The sequence below is a fragment of the Triturus cristatus genome, chromosome 5_1 (assembly GCF_964204655.1).
Source record: "Triturus cristatus chromosome 5_1, aTriCri1.1, whole genome shotgun sequence".
NCBI lineage: Eukaryota > Metazoa > Chordata > Amphibia > Caudata > Salamandridae > Triturus > Triturus cristatus.
The window spans coordinates 950,328,065-950,347,390 of NC_140587.1; the positions used below are offsets into that span (position 1 = coordinate 950,328,065).

The 19,326-nt window shown below is 43.0% G+C and overlaps 1 protein-coding gene across 50 annotated transcripts in view; it reads left to right on the plus strand.

Annotated features, from left to right (window-relative positions):
- Positions 1–19,326, plus strand: part of EPB41L3 (erythrocyte membrane protein band 4.1 like 3) — a 904,669-nt gene that overhangs the window by 348,143 nt on the left and 537,200 nt on the right. For 42 of the 50 annotated variants that reach the window (XM_085606055.1, XM_085606026.1, XM_085606030.1 and 39 more), the window contains exon 3: positions 16,055–16,255. In XM_085606055.1, coding sequence (XP_085462181.1) covers positions 16,055–16,255 — 201 coding nt within the window. The remainder of the gene's footprint in view (positions 1–16,054; positions 16,256–19,326) is intronic. The other 8 variants (XM_085606027.1, XM_085606061.1, XM_085606029.1 and 5 more) reach the window with 1 other exon arrangement.

The following is a 19,326-nucleotide window of genomic DNA, read 5'->3' on the forward strand; positions in this document are numbered from 1 at the left end:
TAATAATTTATTTATTTGTGAGTTTTATATAGCGTGAACTAGACCCGAAGGTATAAGAGCACTTTACAGAGTAAGCACAACAACAACATGAGGTACATCGAGAATAGATAAAAATATATTGTAACGGAAAAAAGGGCAAACAGTATACAATCGGATATGTAGGCAACTTAGAAGCTAGTGGCCGAGTTAAATCAACCACAAATAAAAATATATATCAACATTATATAAAAGAAGAATCTGATATACAGAGTGAAGTGAGGACACAAAGTTCTGAGGTAGCTATAGTAGAGAGAGTAGGTGCATAGTATTCCCTGAGGGTCGAGTAAAAAGAACTTTCCAACCTAAAGTCAACACATCACAAGTGATCACAAGTGTCTAACAAAAGACGACAACTTTGGCTCCCTCCCTCTTTCTTTGTTTTCCCTATACCCCACCACTCCCTCTGTCCTTCGTTGCTGCTCCCTCCCAAACTTTCTCATGTCGCTAACCCACCCCTGCTTCTTTTAACCATTTTGCACAACAGCACAGGCTGCTGATATATGCTGGGATGCTACTATATGCTCTACAGTTGCTGGTAGACCTGGATGTCGTATTAGTGAGATGTCATTCTTGGGGTTACTTGGTTACATGGGGTCAGTCTATTGTGTTAATCCCGGGTTGTTAGAGGGAGCTTTGTTTGCAGATTAGTGTTTGGTTGCGGCTTTGGATCTACACCCTTTTTGGACCGCCGAGTGGGACATATATGATTGAGGTTAGAACCAAAAGTATGGGAAGTGTGCTTGTGCAGATTGGAAGTAAAGCTATAAACCAGAGGCAGTAAACTCACCCTGGAGTGTTAATGTTTCCATTTTGAGAGGAGACTGTTGGTAAACCCATGTCATTTTAATCATAAGTGATTTTAAGTTTTGAAAGAATGTCCTGGTGCGTGGATTAAGGATGTTGACAAAGTACTATAATAATTCAGGCAACACGACCATCTTTATCTGCACACTGCTTCCTGCCGTGGATAACAGGAGTGTAATCCATCAGTTAAATTTGGCTTGTGATTTGGTAAGTGCAGTACCAAAGTTCTTTGCAATTTTGGTATTTTTACAGAGGCTAATCCAGACCGCTAAATATTTCATGGCTCCTTCACACCACTCAAGGGGAAAGTCGGGCAGGAACCTCCTTCTGTTTGCAGTTAGAGGAACAGTTTACTCCAGGGAATCGCAATACCAAAATGATCACTGAATTATATAAACTGACTGAGGACCAAATTAAGGCTTGGCGAGGTCTCTCATTTGTCATCAGTATAGAGTGAAATAAGAATGTTTCATAATTCAAATCTGAGAGCGGGCATTGAGTGGTGCTATAGCAGTTTTGCGGTAAGCGGCTCCGGTGCTAGTGTGAAATGTATAGGGGATAGTGGGCACCCTTGGCTGGTGCCTGCTGAAATATTAATAGGTGACCAAATGTGCCCATTAACTCCAAGCTGTACTTCTGGACTTGTAAATTTTCCCATGTAATGTAATATATTGAGTAGACAGCGGCGGCTCCTCCACTAAGGCTGAGGAGCGTCGCCCCACTGTTCTATGAGCAGTGTAAAGGAAAAATAAAATGATAATAACTGAACTTTATCATTTTATTTTTAGTATAATGGACAGGAGCCAATTTGGGCGGGCTAGGCTCGTTTCAGAGGGAGGAGTGGATGGTGCGCCTAAGTGCGCATGATGTATTGGCCGGCCGTCTTGGGCCAACCAAAACGTCATGCGCTCGTAGCATGTTCTCCACCGGGCTGTAATGCACAGCCTGGGTGGAGACCATGCACAGGCTTATATCCCTGTCTGAGCTCAGACCAATCCTGACACAGCTGTCATGGTGACTGCAGCGTCGTGATTGGCTTGGGGAGTCTAAAAGCCTGGGTGCTGCTGAGATCGAGGAACATCAGAGGATGGATCAGCAGCGGCGGCGGGCAAGTCTTCTTTTTTTCCCCCTAACATCCCCTCCCCCCCCCTCCACCGTTCCCTGCCAGCTGCCACTGTGAATAGATATGTCCACTCCAAGGAAACAAAAGCGTTCATTACATCCAAGAACAGGACAGCCACATCTAAGGTATAATATGATGTACTTGGGCTAATAACGTTCATAGGTTATGTGCAGTGGACCATCCTGGGATAAATCCAGCTTGGTACAACAGGACCAAGTTTGAAGGAGTAGGAGTAGCCTTTTTGTTATCATTTACCCTCTGCCTGCAAGCAACCTTGAGAAGATGCTCCTAAGCTCATTATAAAACTGAAGTTCAGCTTTAGTTAATAAAACCCTTAGCACCAAAAGCAAAAAATAATTCCTTATTTCTTCGTGGAGTGGTTAAAAACATCAGAATTTAAATTGGATTCAGTGATATACTATCACAATTACACTTTGCCACAAATGACTCATGCACCCATAGACATAGAGATATTGATAGCCAAAACGCAGTTGAGAAAAGTGCAGACAAATTATTAGGGTGCAACACCAATCATTTTCAACTCCTTTCAATCTCCGAGTGTCCAAAATAGTAAATAGGCCTTGGCTGTTTATATCTCTCACGCACTACTTTTGTTAGTTTGTTTTTCAACCATGAAATGTGCCTTGCCCACAAGATTTTTAGAAACACATGATCAATTATTTAGTCACTTAATCCAGTATACACTTTCTAGTTTCGACAACACTGTTTTGATAAAGTCCAAGCAGGGGGTTCTAGGAACTTACAGTTTAGTATTTGATGATTAAGGCTCGACTGAGAGTCATGAAAACAAGGGATATAGGTTTATTTGGTTGGAGTGTAGAGACACGATTCAAGATCAGGCATTCCAGTGCTAGTATTGGGACTCCCAAGATATTTTAAAAAAACTGATTCCACGTTAGCTACTAGATCATCAATGCTGTTACCCTAAATTTCACTGCCATATAGATCAGAATCAAGCGATTTTAACCGGTGCATTCTCTTGCCTTATGGAATCACTTTGCAGCACTCCATTGGCTTGAGACATGACTTGTCCACATCCTTGCAGGGTTTGAAAACGGGACACTATGGGGCATATTATCAAGAGAAGTTTCGCCGCTTTTCCGGCACATATCGCTGGATAAGCGGCGATTTTCCTATTGCACAATCAACAAGGACACGCTAACATGCGTTAGCGCTTGTTTCCTTGAGATAGCAGCCGATTTTTTGCCGCTTTGCATGTCAGCGATATTTATCGTTAATGATATGCAGAGTATGCGTTCCTCACTAAAACAAAATGGAAACAGTCGCAAACACAACATCCCTCTATTATCATGCGGCCCTGGACCCGCAAAGCGATATAAAAAGTTGCGCTAACCGCGATTATCGCTGGTATCTAACACCTGATTAAAACCTGACTTAGCCATCTTGTCAATGGGAGGTGGATTGTTAGGTTAAGTCCACACTTGCCTATTAGCAAGCTTTACATTAGCGCTGTGAAAATAGCGCTGGATTTCTTGCGCTATTGCTGGTTTTCACCGCTATCGCTGGATTTTACATCGCCTCTGAGCAAAGCGTTGCTGAGACGCCGCTTACACGGCGATGTAATCCAGCGATAGCCAGCCATATAAAAAACGTGCTAAGTGCACTTTGCGATAATTATCGCAGTCTGTTGATTATATATATGCCCCTATGTCTTTGAACACAAGAGTGACATCATCGCCGCTAATACAAAATCACCCATTGTAAGATACTCTTGGTACAATATATTATTAATCAGGTGTATGGATTAAGATTTTAGAGACCTGTAAACCATTGACATTAGAAGGAGACAGGAACAACATTTTTCAAGAGAGTTGCATTATTTATTCAACTAAAGTGCACCTAAAGCAACCGTAAGAACTACAATGGAAAGAGTAAAAAGGTGCGAGGTCGCATGGTTGGAAACAGTCTGGGGAAGGAAAGGCACCAATGGAAAGAAGAGGCTGTCTCCATGCTGTTAAGAGTGGCTAAATGTGATGGAGGAACATAAACACTGAATGGATACATTATTGATGAACTGTGGAAGATAACTGTCCTCCTGATGAATGGCTGGATTAAGCCCGAAATGCATTGAGTGTTCATACACAGATTATCCTAACCAAGAACAAACTGATTTTTATATTTTGACATATTGTCAGAAACCTTAAGGAATTATTTATCCAAAGTCGGATTACATTTTGTTTTTATTAACACGAACGTGCGCATGTGTAAAACTTTTGCTTTATTTCGCTTGGTTCCCACAATCCAGATCAGGAATTATTCCTTACGTTGTAACTAAAGAGCAATACACAGGAGGACAATTTTTTAAAATGTAGGTGTGCCCCACAGATTTCAGCAATTATACACTGCTATCCTGCAGAAGCCATCCTTTTCTGATGGTGGGTAGCTGGAGGCATGACGGTGATACCCTTATCGCGCCACTTGAAACCAGACACCTGGTACATCAATTAAGCTGCTATGACACAGGTTCAGAATAGTGAGAGATAACCTGCTCGAAATTAAGAAAGATGTGGACTACTTGTGGTACTGCGTTCATTATAGCTGTTTGGGGATATTCTCAGTACGCCATTACATCATTTAGTGATGCAGCTAGCAAAGGAATCTAAGCACCTGTAGAGACAGATATGCATGGAGGGGCAGGCCATGTACATGATGATTTTTCACACAGGGAACTGAAGAAAATTAAGTCTGGCTTACCCGGCAGCATGAGTAGTGTCCCATTGTCGGCAGATAGATATAGACATTCACAGTGCATGTTTACATTTTTTGTTGCGTGGTGCATATAATGGGTTTGATAAAGCCCAAGGACCCGGGAGATATATTTTCAAGGGTGTGACTGTAGGGACAACAAATCATTGTGGTGTTGATTTCTGAATGGCTTAGAAATTGCAGCAAGGCTCTCTGAAATGTAAGAAAAATTATTGGGCTTGTGCAGGAGGGTAATAACAGGAAAGAAGGCATGGAGGGGTGTGCAAAATTATGCAATAAAGTTGTCTATTACTGTGCTCTCGGATGCATTTCCCACCACATACTAACATCCAACAAAAGACATTGAACAGAACTCCTAACATACATCCAACAAGGCACGCATAATCCTTATATTTAGCTAGCACCGCATTCCCCACCAAGAAAAACCAGACACAGGCACATCACCGTCCTCAGGTCAGTGGTCATTCATATCAACCCTAGACAATGCTTAGGGTTTTGACACAGTCATATGGTGTATCCACATAAATGAGAATATGGCCAGAACACAATTCCTCTAATATGTTTTCACAACCTTAATCAGGTTCCAGCCTATGATGCCAGACTTGGAAATGTGTGTAACATTGACTCGTTGATGAAAGTGGTACCCAAAGCCATACCATACGCGGAATGTGCTCTGTTTCCATGCCTGTAATATAGCAAATATTTAGTTTCGAATAACGTAAAAAATCTGTCATATAGGTAATCAATGCCACCTGATGGAGATCACTATTTTGCTACGTTGCGAGATTGTCATTAGTTCATGACCTACTATTCAGGCGGCTGCCATCCACTGTTGGGTTTGGAAGTATGTGGAGTATCTTGGATGACTCTGTAGTGCCACAGTGTAACAGCATGAGAGACTTCACCCAGAAGTTAGTTTGGTTTCTGGTGGTGCGAAGGAGCCAGTTGGACTCAATCAAAATCAAGAAAGTGGAGGCATCTTTGTTTGATATTGCACCAGCTCAGCACATCTTTCTTTAGAGGAACAAACTACGTTTACACTCCATGCACATTCCTAACAAACAGTGGAAGCGTCTCTCTGAGAATTGCATCTGAGCACAGCAACCTGTATCATTCAATCAATCATCAATTAAAAGACCTTTATTCGAATTTCATAAAATCCATAAAAGTACACACATAAGAACAATTCATTATCACAATATTTTAGAATACAATTTCAAAATTATTAAAAAGCAGCACAGCTGTCATTCAAGGATTTTCCATCATTTTATGTACACGTGTTATAAGTCTCAAGAAAGTGCTAGTGCGAAAAATTAGTTCATCCGTATCCAGGGAGAATAACATTAAATGAGGCTCCCCCAATGAAAGGGGTCTTTGTTTCCTAAAATAGGGTGTTAAAAACCAGTTAATATATTTTAAATAAAATTTACAGAAGAATAGGAAGTGCAAGTCATTCTGTGTGCTAATACCATCACACGGGCATGGATTATATTCTGTTGAGTGATGGTAACCCAGCGGAAAACCCAATAAAAATTTCACAGAACCTGCCCTTAATCGGAATAACAAGGACCTTTCCCAATTAGACATGGGGAGAGTAAGGTAAAGTGGAAATGGTTGCTTACACAGATCATTCTCCATATATCTAGCAATGGTAGGTTTGGAGATTTCCCTTTCCATTCTCTCTGTATCAAAAAGTGCATATAGTGCTTGTTTAACCTCTACCTTGTCTTTAGGTTCAATTCTGGGTGGGTCGGAGAAATGATCACCTCTATTCACGGCACACAATGTTTTTTGGACTCCAGCGAGCCAGGGAATTAATAATCCGTGATCACATTTGAGGCAATCTTTAATTATGTCTTGTGTTAATGTAGCTGAATTGTTCCTCCAAATCCTCAACTAGAATAGAGCTGGTCTAGATCTAATGAAATCACAGACATAGGGGAGGTTTAGCTCTTTATGGCAAATAAATTCAGAGGATGAGATTGGGGCGCCCAGTAATTTTCAGCAAAAACGACTCTCTTTACGCTGGATACCGGGACTTTTTCCTGAACCCCAAACCTCAGCCCCATAAGTAGCAACTGGAATGCACTGTAATCTAAAAAAAATTAAAATGGCTCTAGTAGCACCTAATTACTTTGGGCGTGAGAGGCTCAATATTGAATTGGTGGCTTTCGAGAACTTGCCCATGGCATGGGCAAAATGCCCCCTCCATGAGCCGTTCGCAGCGAAAACCAGCCCTAAATATGGAAAAGAATTTACAGAGTCTGGTTTATCTGACCCTATATGTATGGTATTGAGCTTCCGTTTCCCTGGCCCGCATGACATGATAAAAGATTTTTTAAAATTTACACGCAGATCTAGGCCCTCCATTTGGTGGACAAAGGTTTCCACAAGCAAACGGAGGGCATTTGGAGTGCGGCCCATAAGGACCGCATCGTCTGCGTATAGTAAGACTGGCAAGGGGTGCCCCTGAATAATTGGCACATCTTTAGTCACTTGTTTTAGGGCTTTTGCTATACCATTAATATAGATGATAAACAACAGGGGTGCTAAAACGCACCCCTGCCTAGCCCCCCTACCAATCTTTATTGCTCCGGATACCTCGCCGCCCATCCCAATCCTGACTTGTGCTTTGAGATCGGTATGAAGGTAAGCCAGGAAATGTACGAGGGCCTCATCCAGACCATAGTTAAGAAGCATAGTCCACAATTTGGTTCTGTTAACTAAATCGAAAGCAGATGAAAGATCCATGAAAGCAAGGTAAATGGGAGACGATCGAGCGACGTTATACTTGTCGATTATTAGTTTTAAATTCAAACATTGCTCGACTGTGCCCACCCTGCTCCTGAATCCCATCTGACACGGGTCCAGTAAATCTGAGTCTTCAGTCCACTCTACTACCCTATTATAAATAACTCGCCAAGTATCCAAGAGCGAGATTGGGCGGTAGTTAGCTGGATCTGATCTGTCACCCTTTTTGTAAATTGGGACTATGATACTGGAGGTCCACGTCTTAGGAATGGGCGATTTTGACAGGCTATTAAAAACGTTGAGAAGAATTGGTGCCCATAAGTCCAGACTATGCTTTATGACATCTATGGGGAGTCCATCTGGGCCTGGGGCCTTGTTGCCAAGGCTCTCTCTAATGGCTGTTTCTACCTCATAAAGATCGATCTGCAAATTGCGCAGCTGTCCCAAATCTGGGATAGTTACATCCTCGATCGGGGCAGCATATATTTTGGAAAAATGGGCCTCCCAGGTGCTGCTGATTATATCACAGCTAATTGGAGATAAATGTTTGCCCAAATCGCGCATTTTCCCAACGGCAGACCAAAATGGGCCACTGCTCTTCTGATTGGCACTTACAACCAACAATTCCCATTGTTCCATCAATAGTGCAGCCTTCCTCTCAGCTATTTTTAATTTATAATGTTTCCTGGCTGACTGAACCTCTACTGGATTCCTTGGCTTGCTAATCAGTGCCCTGCGTAGTTCCCTGTTTGCTATAGAACAAGCAGAGTCAAACCACCTTGGGTCTTTCCCTTTTGTAGGTAGTGGAACTGACAAAGAGGTTTTTATTACCAAACACAGTTTGCCAAAGTCCGTGATTATTCTATGGCAATTCCCGTCAAATAATGAACAGGAATTAATTAATTCAGAATGGTCGTTTTTCACACTATCGAGTATGGCTCCACAGTCAATTCCCCTCCATTTTAAACGGAGGCCATCGCTAGATGGTGTAATATCTCTAGCACCGTTTAAATTAACATATACCGGACTGGGGCCTAAATGTAAAATAATTGTGAGGGGATTATGATCTCCAAATAGTGTCTCTACTACTTTAGAATCTATTACACGGTCTGTTAGATAGGGGGATGTAAAGATAAAATCAATGGTTGAGCAGGAGTCCCTCCCTCTAAACGTAGGGGCGCAAGCCATCCTAGGGGTTTGGCTTGCTTCCATGGCATTGCTAAGAATATGTTCACTTAGCATGTTAACTAATTCAATACCCCTTCGTTCAGCTTGATCCAGGTGATTTTTATCCTCATGCCAGTGCTTTTTCATAATTTTCGCGTTAAAATCTCCACCGATTAGAATCCCTGACTCCTCTTCTAGACCTATATTTGTTTCAAGGTGTCGTAGAGTGTTGGAAAGTGCTGTGTAGTTCCTATTCGGTACAGAATAAAAATCATTATTATAAAAATTAATTAAATAAATCTTAGTCTTTCGCTTATATTCAAGAACCTGGATATTTGGGTTCCCTTCTGACAGATCCATAATAGTACCACCTGCCAATATCCTGATTCCAATAAAAAGTCCTCCCACTGCACAACCAAAAGCGGGCTTGGGTGCAATTACACTAAAGCAATGGTAGCCCTCTAAGTGCAAGTTCCCCACAGCCCATGTCTCTTGGAACATAATGATATCTTTGCCATCCAATAGCTGGACCCATTGAGGGTCAGACAGTCTTGGTTCTAAACCGGCAACGTTCCAGCTAAGGATTGATAAGTCAGAGCCGCTAGGGGAACCTAAAGACTTATCCCCTGCGCTCTGTTTAGGTTGGATTGGCAAACTTATTATGTCCTCGCATATGACTGAGGGTGGAGCAATAGCATCCTGTGCTACCATTGGCTGAGTAGTGTTAATTTGTATTAAATGTAGATGTTCCCCAGTGGCATCAACTACCTCTGCACATTCCGTGTTGCTTATAATATTCCCCAGTCAATCCTGATCCTGATGTTTTCACAACCTTAATCAGGTTCCAGCCTATGATGCCAGACTTGGAAATGTGTGTAACATTGACTCGTTGATGAAAGTGGTACCCAAAGCCATACCATACGCGGAATGTGCTCTGTTTCCATGCCTGTAATATAGCAAATATTTAGTTTCGAATAACGTAAAAAATCTGTCATATAGGTAATCAATGCCACCTGATGGAGATCACTATTTTGCTAGGTTGCGAGATTGTCATTAGTTCATGACCTACTATTCAGGCGGCTGCCATCCACTGTTGGGTTTGGAAATATTTGGAGTATCTTGGATGACTCTGTAGTGCCACAGTGTAACAGCATGAGAGACTTCACCCAGAAGTAAGTTTGGTTTCTGGGGGTGCGAAGGAGCCAGTTGGACTCAATCAAAATCAAGAAAGTGGAGGCATCTTTGTTTGATATTGCACCAGCTCAGCACATCTTTCTTTAGAGGAACAAACTGCGTTTACACTCCATGCACATTCCTAACAAACAGTGGAAGCGTCTCTCTGAGAATTGCATCTGAGCACACTAACCTGTATCATTATTTGGTTTGTGACGAGGAGAAAGTTAGTGGATGGTATGTAGGACTGCATATTGCAGATGTAGTTTGCTTCTTTCGTTTTGTTTTATTGTTTTGTATTCCTCTCCTTCTACAATCATTTCCCCAATCCCCAACGTACAGCCCTTTTGGCACACCTTAGGCCTCTCCATCATCCTCCCCTGTGTCACTTGCCTGCCTGCCCATAAATGTTTCTCCATGCCATGCTCCTATCTGATTTACTGTTACATATCACCTGCTGAAATAGTGTAACCCAGTACACGTATTTAAATCCTATCCTACCTTAGTGGCCCATGCTTTCAGGTAAAGTGAGGATGGTGAAGGGCAAATTAATCTGCAACATTCCTATTTTGTTTGGACCTGTTCAGTCCTGGAAGTTCTAAGCCAGAGTCCCTGGCCTGCTGGAGTCCTGGAGGGGCTCTCAGTGTCCCTGGCCTGCTGGCATTTCTTAACTGTGGTGCAGACTGAAAACACTACAGTCCCCCATGCCATTTCTCAGGAGGTAGTCCCCCATCCTTCACTTAAATCCCTGCTTATTATCATGGTCTGCTTTGTCCTCTTCTGATTCTTCTGTCCCTCTGTATCTTTATTCCCTCCCCCAGGTGGTGGAAGTTGCTTCTTCTTGGATAGACCACATAGATTCTGGTTAAAAGGATATTTTTTTTATGGCTGCTGTGACGAAAGTTGGTGGTACCCACATAGCTCTTAGATGGCCAACTAAGGGGCATATCATCAAGCGGCAGCGATATTTAAAAAAGATTTTTTCCAGCACTGCTTGTTCCTGTAAGCTGGGAAGATGGTGAAAATAACCAAAATACAGAAAAGGTTTGGTATTGTTTGGTAACATGGGAAGAAAAATGCTTCCTTGCACAGCATTTTTTCCCATGTTACCAAAAAATACCAAACCTTTTCTGTATTTTGGTTATTTTCTCAATTCCCTCCAGAGGAATCCACACACGAATACAATTGTCAATATGTGGGCATAAAAGGAAGCACATTTGGCCTGTATATCTTTTGTGGAAATAAAGTTATGAAAACTGAAGTGCAGAGTGCCCCAGCATAACAGACTGCTGGCTGGGTTGGGGAAAGAGCTAAGCTGTTAAGGGGTTAAAAGGCCTCTTCTCGAGCTACCAGCCCATTTTGCTGGCTCAGGTTGATAGGGGAGAGGATTTATATAGACTTTTCTATCCCGAGGCATAGGGCTAGAATAATCCACCCACTGAGGCAGGAATGTTAAATAGGATAAAACAAAAAGACAAACCTTGAAACGTTGGAATAGAATGTTTCTGTCAGCCATTATTGTACCTTTGCCTTTCATGTTTTCAATGCAGCACTCAAATTTGAGTGTTCTAATATAGCATTATAGCCACCTCTGTTTGTTGTTAAAGGCCCTGAACAGGAGCTAAAGGCTGGAGCCAGAGACAAACGCCTATAACGTGAGAGAGGGCCTTAAGCAAGCCCTATAGCATGGGGCAGGAGGGCTATAATGCTATTAGAACATTTCACCCACTGACGGTAGAGTGTTATAAATTAAAAAGGAAGAAATAGTACGACAGACATTTCAATGTTGGAGCAAAAGGTCTGAACCGTCCAATATTAGCCTTGATCTACTCAGTTATCTTCAGTGGACCTCCTAACATTTTCGTGTTCTAGTCTAACTATCGATTTAGGAGAAATCTGAGGGTCTGAGTCAAAAATTAGGGACTTACTCTATCCCGGTCAATAACTGCCTGGGAGTGTTCTTCCCCTTGGATAATATTGCTATTGTAAATGAGACTCTCAAACTTTGGGTAGAAACTGGAAGAATTGTTTGTTAGATGGTGTATGTGTCATGGGACTGTTTAGGTAGAAGGTTACAAGGAATGTACCGGTGGACTTTTTTTGAGTGCTAATGCTCTGCCATTTTTGCCCATTGAAATGCACTGTTGGAAATGTCGGCTTTTGAAGGTCACAAAAAGAACCTTAAGGAAAGGTGTTGACAGATTTGAACCAGAATAGACCTAATTTGTTGCTAATGCCATGCCACTTTTTTTTTTTTTTTTAAACAGACTTTTATTGGTTTTCAGATACATCGATACAAACAGTCTCATGGGCATCAAAGCAGAGTAGTGGGACAAGCAATATGCGGTTCAATTATAATCAGTAGCATCCCTGCAGTCGTCCCAATTGGTCACAAACACAAGTCTTGCCTGAGTCCCCCGGAACAAACTACTGGATCCCCACCACTCCCCTCCAGTTACTCTAACATACAGGTCAGTTTGCCACCATGTGTGTAACAGTCTAAACTACTAGTTCAAACAAGAAACTCCCAATACCCACCCAAACCCCTGTACCTAGACACCCCAACAATACCCACCCACCCAAGCTTGCCGCTAGTCTCTAGAAATATCCAGGGAGTCTCCCAACCCTCCAGCACCTCCCACCAGCATCCTTGCCTCGCCGACCACAATATAGGACAGACCGGGAACATTGGTGTGGGAGAACCTTCCAGGCCCTCACCAGCCTCGCCATGCCCCTCCCTCAGCAAACGTCAGCCCCTTCAGGTGGCCTCTGCACCCTCCATCTCATCAAGAGCCCCTTCGTCATCGTCAGGAGGATGCTTAGTCAATCCCACCAGTGCCACCCATGCCCGAGCCATTTCCATTGATTTCTTGCTCCCATTCCTCCTAGCCATGGACAGCCTATAGTTCCCTTCACTCTCCGCCCATTTCACAACCTCCCGATGCCAGCGGCCAAGCACAGGTCCCTGCCTTGCCTTCTAATGGATAGTAAGCTCTCTTTTTGCCAAGACTAACCCCAGGTCAATAAACTTGCTGGTGACTTTGGTCTTAGCCGTGTGGGGAAATCCGTGCAGCAAGCAAACCCTTGTTGTTAGGGCTATCTCCCTTTCCATCACATCCGCCAGGGCAGACACCACTCCTCGCCAATAGCCCCTCAGGTGTGGGCAGTCCCAGAACATGTGTAAAAACTGCGCCCCCTCCAGATTACAACGGGGACACGCGGATGACGCTCCAAAATAGTCATTGATTTTACCAGGTGTTAAGTATGCCCTATGTAAAACATAAAATTGGATTAGTTGAAGGCGTGCATTCCGGGAGCTTTTCCACGCCCTCTCGACTATTGCCCCCCAAGGTTTTTCTTCAATGGGTTCCCCCAAGTCTGCCTCACATTTGAGTCGGAGCGCTGTCTAGGGTTGGCGTAAATCCGGAGTAATTCGCCGATACAGGCAGGTTTCCGCCTTAAAAGTCCCCGCTGCCAGCACCGCATATTGACAGGCGAGGAACGTGGCCGGTTCCTCCAGTCCTTTCCGCCAATGCTTTCTAACAGCCGCCACCAGGGCCGCATGTACTAGGAAACCCCCTCGCGGAAGCCCATGCCGCTCACTAATGCATTGTCATTAGACCTAAAGTGATTGCCCCCCCCCCACCCCCATACGGACAAATTCTGATCTACTGCTGGAATTTGATCAACCATGCCGGGGAGGAAATTGTTTTCTCTCATGATTTTCTCATCAAAATGGTGGTGCATGCTCTACAAGTTGAAATTAAGTCAACAAATATCTTCCTCTGCCATGTGAGAATAACATCTGGCATCCTAAATAAAATGTATACTTCCAACAGAAGCAGCAGGCAGCACGCAAGCTGTTTATTCTCCAGTGTTCTACTGCAGATTAATCGCAGACGTCTAGTGAACAAGTAGAACTCTAACATTCTATATTTATGATAAATATCAGGCACACCGGAATGCCAAGTCCCTGGAATAGGAACTGTAACATTGAAATCATATCCTCTGGAAGAGAACGGAGTAATTGAAAAAAATGATGGGTTATCGTTTGCCACAGAAATTATAGTTAGTAGCTTAGAAAGCTAAAAGGAGGACACTATTTCATATATTTTCAAGAGTCTTCATCTACCTAAAAAGAAATCTAGTGTGCTGAGTGAAATATACATCTTCAGCAGGAGCAGCAGTTTGTCTGCTGGTTCCCCAGTTTGTTATTCTACCTTCTCTACAGAGTTGTAGTGAACAACTAGAGTTCACATTTTACATTCAAGACAAATGTGAGGGATTACTGAACACCATTTTGCTGGAGTAGGTGTTGTTGCATTCAAAGTATTTCCTGTGGAACAGACAGTAATAAAGGAGCATTGAGTTGTTAATGCAGAAATCAAACCAGCTGCTTAAAATAACGTGAGAGCAAGTATGGGTTTTTAGTCATTTCTGATGTATTTTTAAAGGGCTATACATAGTTAATCACAGAGCTCCCCAAGTCCAGCGTCAACTTTCAAGATCTGTTCCCCCAGGTTAGCCATACTCTCTTGTTGATGAATACCTCCTTAATTTTCTTAAATAGTACAATTTTCGTAGACTTACGTTTTTAACCCTCCATTTACGTTTATATGAGTCGTTTTTTTAAGGTGCAGGAAGCTGTTGGCAGAGTGATATATTTAAAATGAATAGGTATGTGTTCCTACATGTAGTAAGACTTCAAACGAGCTGCTGTTTGGACTTTCAGATTTACTTTTTTATTTTCTTCCACTTCCTTTTATCAGTGGCTTCATCTTGTTGCATGAATAAGCACAGACTACAAAATAATTTCTGCTTGTGAGTCAATATAACAAAAAACACATATAAAAATATTTGACTACTTTCAAATGTAATACATTTAAGCATATTTTATAATAAGAAATTCATAAATCGGACATAACAATGAGGCGGCTATTTTAAAACACCATCAAATTGTCATGCACTACACAATTGTTGCAGACTTGGAACACTTAAACTATACACTATGGACAAGAAAAAAGGAATGTTATCAGATACTTGATTATTTTAGTACCTTGTAGCAGCTGAGATAAGAACCATGTTCATGTAGGTATTCAGCCTTCTGTGCAGGAAAGTGAATGATTCTAAAGCTGCTTTCCCAATAACATATCTCTAAATGTAGGCACATGTTGTGAGTTAGGGGAACACTTTTTATTAGACCTCTGCAGTGCTTAATTTGTAAAAGAACAAGTGCCGGGGCCCAACGTTTGCTCAGAAGGCCTGTGACTGTCATTGTTGAATTTCGGGTTTGCTAAATACCAAGGCTGCATAGTTTTGATTCCACTTCCTGCCTCTTTATCTCCCTTCTGCAGTACCCTGCGTTGTGCCCTTATCTCAGATGTCTGTCTTTCTCTTATTCCTTCTTTCCCCTTGTGCGTTTTCCCTCTCTTTGCTATGTGCCAACGTTTGACGGAGAAAAATGAGTGCTGGTCTGAAAAATGTAGTGCTGGTGCCCCCCCCTCCCCCCCCCCCCCACACACACACAACCACTAGCTCAAATTAAGCACTGGAACTCTGTGATCTTTACAGACAGATGTTGCGGGAAGGGGGCACATGTGAGTTGATGCAATAATGAGGCTTGTCTCAGAAACTAGCTGTAAATCTCTTTTGTACATAACGACCATCTAAGAGCCAATCAAAAGGCAGCATTTTAGTAGTCCACTGCTGCCTGATTTACAATTGAGCATTATTGCCTATTGCTGAGGGCAAGAGTAAGTGTTAAAGACCGTGAAACTGAGTTATGGAGTGAGAGCCTACAATGAGGGTGAGGGCGTTTGACAAGCATTATAGCGGAGGCAAAGCTATAAAGCTCTTGGAAAATGTTCAAAAAATGACAAAACAGAAAGACAAAACATGTGAATGCTGGAGGCGAAGGTTTGTGCCAGCCATTATTGTGTCTCAGCCACTCTATTGTCTTCAGCGGAGCACTCAGCATTCCATCGTTCTAACCGGAAGTAATGAAACGTGACCAAATGTTTGAGACACTTGAAAATAGAATTCCTGCATGCTCTTTCCCTAGCATTGCCTGTGTTCTCTTTTGAAGTGCCCATGTTTTCTTCCCAGAACTTTATCATGATAACGGCTGAGTTTGTTTTGCTGATTGTGAATGCAGGTAGTAGCTTCTCAAAGCCCGAGAACTTTTTCAAATACAGTAGCTGAATTTTTATCCTATAAACCTCTCATTGATCTCTTCATTTTCCTACACAGCAGAACGGTGGCAACGACGAGGAGCGAGAGGCTGCTGTCACAAAACAGCTCGAGTATCAGCGGTTTGAAGACGATAAAATTTCACAGAAGTCTGCATCAAGCAAACTCTCCAAATCACCACTGAAATCAGCAAAAAAACCGAAGAACATGCAGGCTAAAGTAACCTTACTGGATGGCTCTGACTACACCTGTGACGTGGAGGTAAAAACAACCTTTAAGTAGGGTTCTTGGGATGCATGATATGCTTCAGAGTTGAGAGCTTTTGTTCTCTTCTTTCTGATTCCTTCCACAACCAAGAGCGCCTGCTGTCTGGTCATGCTTCTCTGCCTACGTCTGTTTTGGTTTCAAACAGTGTTAGGACAGTGACAACCAGGACTGGAGCTGAAACCAAAATAAACAAACACGAAATGAGGTATGAGGCAATCCTGTCTGCACCTATCCTTAAAATTTGTGTTGCTTTCTTGGGGTGCTAGGGATCTGAGGTTCAATACCTCTAAACCTCCAAAATGAACATAAGCAAAACACTATGATCCAGCACACCACATGAACATCATGTATTTCAAACAATATTAGTCCAAGCAGCAGGTCTGATTTCAAGATTCTTTATTCAATTTCTTCTTTTAAAAACTGCGTAGCCAATGCGTTTCGTCCTTACGGACTTCTTCAGGGCGAAAAGAAAACACAATAAGAGGGTCTCCACTATATATTCCCTCAATATTTGAAGTCAATAATGAGTGCTTCTTTTTAGGCCGATTTACCCACAACCATTATGTAAACAGGCTAATTATATACAGAGCTCTATACAAACTTGGAGAAATAGATAATGATGTTCATGTGGTGTGTTGGATCGTAGTGTTTTGCTTTTGAAACCAAAATAAACCCTGGCAAAAATGTTCGAATCAGCGCCACACTTAGGGGCTAATTATGACTATGGTTGTCCTATGGAATGCCGTAGTTGTGTGGCAGTGCAGGCACCGCCGTATCAGCAGTCCAACTGCCATAGTACGAGTTTGGCGGTGGGGCTGTCAAAGTACCACTGCAACCGACTGGGATCCCAGATCCCCGGCTGTGGCACAGCGGTCTGATGAAAAATGAGTGTTTGTGCCCAGCACAAGTATCCACTGGCCCAAATTAAGCCACTGGCTACTGCTTTTGCCAGTGGCAACTGCTGATGCCACTCGAGTGGCCACATATATTTAGAAACATTGTCATATATTTCAGTTTTGAGTTTTTTATATTTTAATACAATTGCTTGTTGGTTGTGCGAAGTCTTAACAGGCCAATGGCATGCTGTACAAAGGCTTTTACGGTCACAAACCCTGCAATTATGAAAATCACAAAGTAGTCGACTGCAAAAGTGTTTTTTACAGTGTGCAAAAGCACTTTGACTAGGTTGAAAAGTGTTTTCAACTTGTAAAATGACTTTTGCCCCTTTCTAAATTGCAAAAAGGAGAGGATGTGAAAAAGTCTCCCTGCCCATCTTTTTTTTAGTTTGATAAGGGATGTATCATTGGTTTGTGGTCGCAGTTGTGGTTGCAAACCATTGCTCAGTTACCACCCATTAATTGGGTTGGTGACTGATGATGAGTTAGGTGTCCCATGGGCAATGTCAGCAGCCTTAGTGAGAGCAGGCAGTGGTCTAGGGCACTATACCATGTTCACACTTATGTCTTTCCAAACGGGAACCATCTATATCTATCTATACATATCTTTTTGGGGCAGCTTGTTTAAAAAGTTCTCATTTTGGGAATGGGAACTCAAATGCAAGGTCCCTGCATTTGCAGCCACTCAAAGGGTTCCAAAATGCCACTTGCCTAATCATTGTTTATTAGGCTGGTCATTTTGCAACCCAATGGAAATAGCCTATTTGCGATATGACTTATTAGTACCTAGGTCCAGGGCTTTAAGTCGGAGGAAAAAACTGGGGGGGACTCTCAAAGGGGCGTGGCCGATGTAATTAAGGGCGTGGCTTAAGAACACATAAACTGAAAATCTGTGCTTACCATTGGTACCCGACTGGTATTTTTGCTGCGTCTGTCATTGTATACAGGCATATAATACAAATAGTATTACACCCACAATGAGCCAGGACTATTGGCTTTGTCAATGGTTGTTCGTTGCATAAGGTAAATAAGCAACAACTATGGCTTTATCGTATAGAATATTGAAAATGCTTCAGTTCTGAAATTATGAGACAAAGAACTATAACAATTCTCTTTGAAGTTACATCAAAGACAGTGAAGGGTGGTACTGCTGAAGAGGTAAGATTTTTTTTCCACCCTGAGTGTGAGGGCAAGAATGGAGACCAGTCTCAGCTGCTGCGTTTTAGAACAACCAGTGCTGAACACCGGCAGGACCCGGCCCACTTAAAGCCCTGCATTGGTCACATCAGCAAATTGCATTCACACTGGCAAACCAGTTGGTGTGCAGATTGCAGATCCCTGCTTTACGAATGGGATAGTGCTACAGACCCTAAGCATGTCATTTTGGCATGCAATGACTGCCGCAACCTGTGTTGTCTTCCTGCTCATGTTTTCTCCTCAGTGATCAAGGAGCCTAGGTGTGCGCCGTTGATTTGGTAGTAATTGTGGGTGACCTAATACACTGCATTAAAACAATAAATATGTGTATCGGGCACGTAAATGATGCACCGTTTCAATTGTGAGCATAGGTCATCACATAGTGACCACACCGTCATCCGCTCCACTCAACACGCATGCCCAGACGTCACCCAAAGATTACACTGACACATTCGTTATGGGTGAAGAACTGCTGCAGGTTTATTTCATACAACATAAGTATGACGATAGAGTAGGTTATCTTACGGGCGATCCAGGGCAAGCAGCCCCTCGCTGCTCCGCCCGCCTTGCGAGCCAGCACGCACGGTGGGTCGATGCCCGGCAGTGCGGCACCTTCTTTTCAGATCCTCCTTTGGATCACGTGATCTGTCTAATACTCCCGCCCCTTTTAACGGGGGCGTTGCGTGTTATGGCACACCCCCGGTTGGTCAGGCCCCCCAACCGCCCGAAGGACAAACGGGGCGCCGTCGCGGTCTTCCCAGAACCTCCTTCGGCTCCCAGACCTTGGCTCGGGCACCCTTACTGTGCCGGACAGGGGTACCCTTACTGTACCGACTGTCGCAGAGGTACCCTTACTGTACCCTTACTGGCGCGGCCAGGAGGAGCGCAGGAAGCAGAGGGCGATCTACGGGGGTGAGACGCTTAAATGGGGTCTGACCTCGACCAGCCCCGAGGCACGCCTCCCCAAGCAAT